This window comes from Micropterus dolomieu, linkage group LG20, assembly GCF_021292245.1.
Source record: "Micropterus dolomieu isolate WLL.071019.BEF.003 ecotype Adirondacks linkage group LG20, ASM2129224v1, whole genome shotgun sequence".
NCBI lineage: Eukaryota > Metazoa > Chordata > Actinopteri > Centrarchiformes > Centrarchidae > Micropterus > Micropterus dolomieu.
Window position 1 is genome coordinate 3,269,323 of NC_060169.1, and position 7,967 is coordinate 3,277,289.

The 7,967-nt window shown below is 41.0% G+C and overlaps 1 protein-coding gene across 2 annotated transcripts; it reads right to left on the reverse strand.

Moving 5' to 3' along the window:
* Positions 1 to 2,847: 2,847 nt before the first annotated feature.
* On the reverse strand, positions 2,848 to 7,703 carry LOC123958916 (zinc finger protein 319). Of its 2 annotated transcripts, none has more exons than XM_046032655.1 (2): positions 7,423 to 7,703; positions 2,848 to 6,363 (listed from the first exon to the last, which is right to left on the reverse strand). In XM_046032655.1, the coding sequence occupies exon 2, from the start codon at positions 6,214 to 6,216 to the stop codon at positions 4,438 to 4,440; it is 1,779 nt and encodes a 592-aa protein (XP_045888611.1). In that variant the 5' UTR covers positions 6,217 to 6,363; positions 7,423 to 7,703; the 3' UTR covers positions 2,848 to 4,437. The 2 variants fall into 2 exon arrangements, with proteins under 2 accessions (XP_045888611.1, XP_045888612.1); XM_046032656.1 differs by lacking the exon at positions 7,423 to 7,703 and adding an exon at positions 6,546 to 7,144.
* Positions 7,704 to 7,967: the final 264 nt, after the last annotated feature.

Here is a 7,967-nt window from a genome sequence, read left to right on the forward strand (position 1 = left end):
GCCCTAACCTATACATACTCATAAAATATTATACTTTTATAATATTTACAATTCAATCTACTTTGATTCCTTTATCAACCAAAGCAATGGTATTTTAATGTAGAGATGAATAATTAATAACTGTATGAATAGACAGAAAATTACAGTCCGCAACTATTTTATGGTACAACTTTTGCCAGCTTACACTGAAATTTACTTTGAATCCTTTCATTTCAAAATTAAGATTTATATGGACAATTAATCATTTTTAAAATGTCTTAAATGTATTTTTTAGGGTAAATATTTTAAGCAAAAACGCCAACATTTTTCCACAGAGGACTTTTCTCTGATTGATATAACTGTAAACTGAATTTATCTTAAATGTACAAAGAAATTATTTTCAAGAGGTATCGAGAAGCACTGTGGTAAAAGTAGGAGTGCTCCTTTGTTTATGATTTTTTTGTTTGTTTGTCTTTTTTATTGTATTTTTTGCTGTTTGAATAAGTACATAATTGAGGTTAGATAAATAAATACTTGTCAGTGGTCACTCTAATATTGTGTGCATAAAATATATACATATATATATTTATATATATATATATATATATAAAACATAATAATAATGTTAATTGAAGTAATGTAAGTGTGATAGAAGCATGTTAACACAGGAAAGAAGGGTACTTTTGCTGCTCATCTGTTGTTGTTTTTTCTCCTATTTTTTTAAACATTGTTTTGTTTTTTTATACTTTCTCTTGCATGTTCGAAATAAAGATTTCAATAAATCAATATTAAATGGCCAGGCTTTCTTGTCATAGTTTCTCATCTACAAGCAAAATTTTTTTCCACCTCACAACTATCTTCAACGGAAAAACAATATATATAAACACACAACTCTCTTCGTGTAATATAGGTTTAACAATATAACAATATATTTGATCCCAAATTATTTTGGTTAGATTTACCATCTTTCCTTTAGATGTTGACTGGTTTAACTATTAATTTGCGGAAAAAATACATTATATTGTTTGAATCCTTTATTTTATCTGGAAAATATTACATTCACAAGTCCAAATGGTCTAAACCAAAATCACCACATTTGAAGATCAAACATTAATTTGAAATTTTATTTGGTTTAAAGAATACTAAAAGCTGAATATGCAAAGTAAATTGTATCTTGAAGGGATTAAATGAAGACGATGGAGTAAAAAGTGCAACCAAACAATCCATTATAGGAGAAAATAATCTGATAAATACTTAATATTAGTTGCAGTCTGATACAAAATAGTTCAAAATGAACTCCATCTCAACGACTACAGCAGTAAAACTTTTTCATTAATGCATGAGGAATAATAATCTAATACTGCAAGTATATTTTCCTGGTTACATACTTTTACTTAAGTTAACATTTTTAATGCAGGAACAGAGTACTAGAGTACTTTTACTTAAATAAAGTATCAGAATACTTCCTCCACCACTGGGATCTTCATCACAACAGAACAGTAATGTTTAATACTTTAATTTGAAAAGTCCTTGATCAGTCTGGTGCAGGTAAGAAATGTATTTTAAACACCCGTACAACTGCCTTTCATATGGCTCTACCGAAGTGTCCAATAACAAACAGGTTCTTGGACTTCATGTTGTAAGACAACAATGTCCTCTGAGGACAGAGAAACTATTGTGACACATGAATGAACGACTCATCCAAAGAACCTGCCGTGACATTTAAAGTACTGCTGACAAATATCATCTTCTGACATATACTATCTTAGTACTTAGATCTGGGGCATTTCCAATATTCTCCTAAAACATCATACTGAAAGTATTTTGACAGACTTCGCAACTTTAGTGGGAACTGTAATTTTTGCGATTAATTGTTTAGCACTAAACAATACCTGCTGTTAATATTTCATACTTTTATAATTACAATAAAATCTACTATTAACTTTCTTTTTCAACCAAAGCAGCAGAATTTTAATTTAGAGATGATTAATTAATAATTGTATCAATCTCTCTCCTTCCTTCACCCCCAACCGGTGGAGGCAGATGGCCGCCCACCCTGAGCCATGGTTCTGCTCGAGGTTTCTGCCTCTTAAAAGGAAGTTTTTCCTTGTCTCTGTCGCCTAGTGCTGCTCTTGGTGGGAACTGTTGGGCTTCTGTAAATATCATAGAGTACGGTCTAGACCTGCTCTTTTATGAAAAGCGCTCAGAGATAACTGTTGTTGTGATTTGGCGCTATATAAATAAAATTGAACTATATTATGATACTTTTGGCAATTCACACTGAAATTCACTTTGCATCCTTTCATTTAACAATTAAGATTTATTTAGATAATATATCTTTTTTTTTTTTAGGGACACTTTTTTTCATGACAAACATAATTTTTTTTCCAGTTTCAGCTTCACAGATGTGAACATTTGTTGCTTTTCTCTTTTTGTAAACTAAATTTACAAAAAGTTCATGACGTTGCCTTGAGCTCTGGGATAATATAACGGGCATTTTTTTTCACTATTTCCTTACATTTTATAGACTACTTTAATAATTTAATCCTAATCAATAATAATTAGTTTCAGCCCTAAAGAGGCTCACGTTTGGGAGTTTTATGCCCTGCACAAAACAGGGCTGCAACTAATGATTATTTTCATTATCCATTAATCTCTCAATTATTTCTTCAAGTAATCCACTGATTGTTTAGTCGTTGAAATGTCAGACAATATTGCAAAAGGCCTATTACAGGGCATTTTCCAAACAAATATGATGAAAGAAAACGATCTGCATATGAATCCATAAATGATTAATCAGAATGAAAATAATCCTCAGTTGCAGCTCTACTTTTGACGATCAGACAAAATATCTGTAGCAGTCAGACGTGATGAAAACAATGTACACCTTTATTTTCATAAGGGTGGTTTATTTTAATTGTCTGTATACAGTATGAACAGGAGTCTATATTGATATCCATATGTGTAAATCTAACGCTTCGTTACACTCGTTCACCTCCAACAGGAGGTTCTGAAGCAGACTCACCAGGACTTGAACCATGGCACAACCACACAGGCCCCCCACAAAGGCATCGGCCGCCCGCTGCAATTCCCGTTGTGCATGATTTTTAAACTCCAAAAACTTTCTTTTAAATATATACTGCAAAGATTGTACAGAATATAGAAACCCACACAGTAAACTAAAGCACAGAAATATTTTACTTTATGCCCGGCCTAAACCAACACATAAATCGTAACTTTGAGGCTACTCAGATTAAATTCTGGTGCGGACCAGGAGGAAGATGTTACAAGGCCAATTCTTCAAAATAAGATAAAAAATATTACTTTTGTTAGATCTAATAGCACAGTAACTAAACGCAGCTCGTTTGTGGCAAGTGAGCAGTATAATGCTTTGAAGTCTTGCCGGGGGTTTAACCCTGTTGAGAATCTATCTGGAACTGAAACTTTTAAAACTTGCAAAATACTGCAAGCTCATTCGTGGTGAATACAAAAGCAGGTAACATAAGCACTATACAGTTTTCAATGTTTACATAAGCGTATACACACAATCTATAATATAACAGAGTAGACTATGCCATGAATCAGTAGTCATAAATATTACATTGTGCATGTTCTATTGCACATGTCAAGTGTTTGTATGACATGATAGGTATGGGTTAGTTACCTAGCTGTCATTTCTTTTAATACAAAGATGCAACAACACAGATTTCATAGGACACAGGCTATACATTTTCACAAATCCACTTTTTTTCTTCTTCTTCTTCTTAGGATGTTTTCCTAAATAAACCAAACCTATAATACAACAGTGATATTAAAGTGTGATAAATATTCATGCACAAACAGATGATACTACCTAGGGTCTAGTATGTGAAAAGATACTGCTGCACAAGCCAGCCGCTGTAGACGGATGAGAGGACTTTGGGCTATTACTGGGACGTGAGATTAACAAAAACACAAAAGGAGTTATCGGTAAAAAAAGGCACATGGATTTCAGGGGGAGGTTAACACATGAGCGCGCGCACACACACACACACACACACACACACGTACGTGACAACTGTCTGGATGTTCTTGTCATCTTTCTCAACAACATAAACAGTTACAAAACAGACGATCACATGCAACCTTAGAAGAAGGTCCCGCACTCTACTAAACAAAAAAAAATTAAAAAATCTTCGCACATTTTACGTTACACGCCTTTTTCCATTCTGTTCAAGTTCTTCTCCATGTGTTCCAAAATAAGACTAGGGATCCTACTCCGTCTGTCGATTCAGGGTGTTCAGATATTTTCTCAAAGGATGAGGATTTATTCAGTCTTCACACGTTACTGATACTAAAAATCATTAAACATAATTAATGGTGCATGTTATAAACTACAGATGGGAGAGCGGAGGCTGGCACATGTTGCTTTGTGGGTGAATGTCATGTTTGCTGCAAAGGACTGACGAGCAGTTCGGTTCATGGGATGCAGGGAGCTTCAGGGAAACTCTCCCCCTCGGCAGTGTGCTGGACCGTGTGCTCCTGCAGAGCCGTGAGGTCAACAAAACGCTCTCCGCACCACACGCACTTAAACTGCGTCTCCCGCGAGTGCACGCTCTGGTGCTTGGCCAGGTGCTCGCGTTGCTTGAAGCTCTTGTCGCAGCTTGCACACTTGAAAGGCTTCTCCCCGGTGTGAACTCGCCGATGGCGCTGCAGCTCGGACGAGTACCTGAAGCGCTTTTCGCAGTCGGGACATTTCAGCGGCTTCTCGCGGGTCGGGTCGCAGCGGTGCTGAACGAACTCGGAGGACGACACAAAGCGCTTGTCACACAGGGAGCATTTCAGCGGCTTCTCTGTGCAGTGAGAGTTCTGGTGGCGCTGCAGCGTTGAATTCTTTTTGTAACCTTTGCCGCACACGTCGCACTTGTACGGCTTCTCCACTTCGCCACCGCATTTGTGCCGCAGCAGTTCTCCTGACTGGCTGAACGACTTCTGGCAGGACGCACACTTAAACAGACTCTCCATACCGTGAACCTGCTGGTGGTAAAGCAGGTGGGATGGCTGGAGAAACCCCTTATCACAAAGGTTACACTTGAAAGGGCGATCGGCCGGGTTTTTGTGGGTGCGACGGTGGCGCACGAGAGCGTACTGCTGTTTGAAGCTCATCTGGCACTCCTCGCATTGGAAAGGTCGCTCCTCTGAGTGGGTGCGTTCGTGCTGCCGCAGGTCAGACGGGCGCTTGAAGCTCTTCCCACAAGAACCGCAGCGGAAAGGTCTCTCCCCTTCCGGCTGGCACTGATGGTGCAGGAGCTCAGACGACTCCTTAAAGTGCATCTCACACAAATTGCACTTGAAAAGGTGCTCGCCTGAATGAGCGTACATGTGCCGCACAAGGTGCGAGCGGTGCTTGAAGCTCTTCTCGCACACCGCACATTTATACGGCCGCTCGGAGCTGTGTGTACGCTGGTGGTGCGCCAGATGTGAAGACTGGCTGAAGCTTTTATCACACGTGTCACATTTGTATGGCTTTTCCCCAGTGTGTACTCTCTCGTGGCGGGTCAGCTCTGATAAATGCCGGAAGGACTTATGGCACACTGAGCACTTATATGGCCTGTCTGGTGCAGAGGCCTCAAATGAAGGAGGAGACGAGGCACTGATGGCTGCACCGCCACTGGACGTCTCACCAGTGGAGGGCTGCTGAGGGTTGGCAGCTGATGACGTTGGGGTGACGTTTCCAGAACCCGGCCTGTATGTTTTCTCACAGATGGAGCACTTCATCGGGTTGTTTCCATTGCCATGCGAGTTGTGATGCTGGGCCAAGGAGGTGAGCAAAGAGAAGCCCATCTTACAAACACCACACACAAAAGGCTTCTGCTCCACCTGCACACACTGATGCTCCAGCAGGTCGGTCGCCTGGCTGAAGATCTTCATACACTGAGTACACTGGAAGGATCGGTCTTGGTTCACCATGCACTGGTGTTCATGAGGGTTGGCCAGGTGAGATATATCATGGCCACAGGCTCCACACTTGTGCCCTCTCTCACCTCCTACCTGCAAGGAGGGCTGCTGGGCTTGAACTGTGAGCTGCTGGCCGTGCTGGGGCTGCTGCAGGGAGGCATCTTGCTGTAGGACGACTCCGTACACGGTGCAGCCCAGAGGGTTGTCAGATCCCTGGGGGAGCGTGTGCACAACAGAGGGTGGAGCCACTGCATGTTGCTGCTGCTGCTGCCACGCCTCCGTCATCCTTCCACTTCGCATGTAGGGATTCAGCTCTCGGCAGATGTGGGGGATTTCAGTGTCAAACTGAAAAGGTGGATGTGGTTTAAGAAATGGTAGCTGGCACCCTGAGAGTAGCTGAGTGCTGTATCTGTGTTTACACAGGTCCGTTGAGATAGGGGAGAAAACCTATTGGGAGGAAGGGCGGGGGGGAAACAAAACCACAAATTACTAAAGCTTCTAATACATTAAAACACTCTTGCAATTGCAAAATACTCTGCAGGGTGTTTAGCTGCTACAGTTTCGAACATGATCCATTATAAATACCAACATAAGAGACAAGAACACCAACTTTCAATGTTTATATTTACATTTCAGCAGTATGTATCCAGTTTCAGAATAATTTTAAGTTTTGTTTGCGGCGAGATAAAACTGAAACAAACAACCTAACTGTTATTAGCGCTAACTGGCTCTGATGGGCCTAAAACTTGTTCCTCTATTACCCAGGAAACTAAAATCTTAAAGTGCTATATAATATTTAAATATTGTTATCGGTGAGGCAGATAATATGGTGACAGGTCCAGCTCCGAAGCACGGACCCAAAAGGAAACCCGCAAAAATAACCAGCTAGCTAACGGTAGAGCTTCATCAAAAACCACAACGGGGCTCGGTCTATTTCCTGAAAACGCACATCGGGAGCGTACTTGTTTCCTTTCTCTCAGATAAACGTGTCTTTAAAACACCACCTTGATGTAAATAACTGGATGACTTTTACAGCTTGTCGTGCTGGAGATTAAGTGTCATTTCTTTGAGGGTGTTTAAAGATACTGTTTCAGTTTCAGGATGTAACTTAGCTAAGCTAACCGACATTAGCTCGTCAGCTAACGGCTAGCTAGCAGCTAACGTTACTAAACAACAGCACTTCCTCAGAGATCATCAATAAGTCTCATTAGAGGGGGGGTATAAATATTAATCGCCGGTTTTTGCGCTGTAAAAATGCATAATTTAAGTAAATTACAATTACAATTACGGGTAAACGCGACGGAAGTGAAGCCGCCTGTTAAGCTAACCGTTACCGTGAAAGGCCACAATAACGTTTACTGGTCTAACGTTTGATACGAGCCTTTCACGGATCCCGAATCAAACTAGGCCTCCCGGAGCTGCAGGGGGACATTCACCTCCTGCAACCGAGCCTCACACATCTGCAAATAAAATGTACAATAAAAAAAAAAACCAACGATCGCTTACCCGAGCGGCTTATCGATGATTTTCACTGCCGTCTTCAGTCTGAGGTCGACAACCTTCGGTGTATTTGGGACTCGGAGGACCGGCGGTGGAGAGGATGCGGTTCAAGCCGGACGCCATCCTCCTGCAGACGGACGGACACCGGAAACCGCCACGCAGCGAGCTTGCTACAGCCGCTCCATGCCGGAGGTACAAGTACGAGCCGGACTACCCGAGGAGGACATAAACGTGCTCTCTGGGTTTGTTTCAGCAGCTTTCAAACAAACACAAAGGCCGAAACGAGCCCGTTAAGATATTCACAAATATCTTGTCTTCAGTGTGACAGCAGAGGGGAGTGTTTCGCTCCTTCAACCAGTGTAACTTTAAACCCACACAATTATAAAACCAGTTACCAAAGTTATACTAAAATATTGTTTATAGCCGTATTATTATATATTTAATACATAATCCTAGACAAAGGCGTAACATGGTGTTGAAAAGTGGTGGTGGGCGACATTGGGGCTGAGATTATCAGGGGCGTAGCACAAAATTCTGGAGCCTGCATTCTT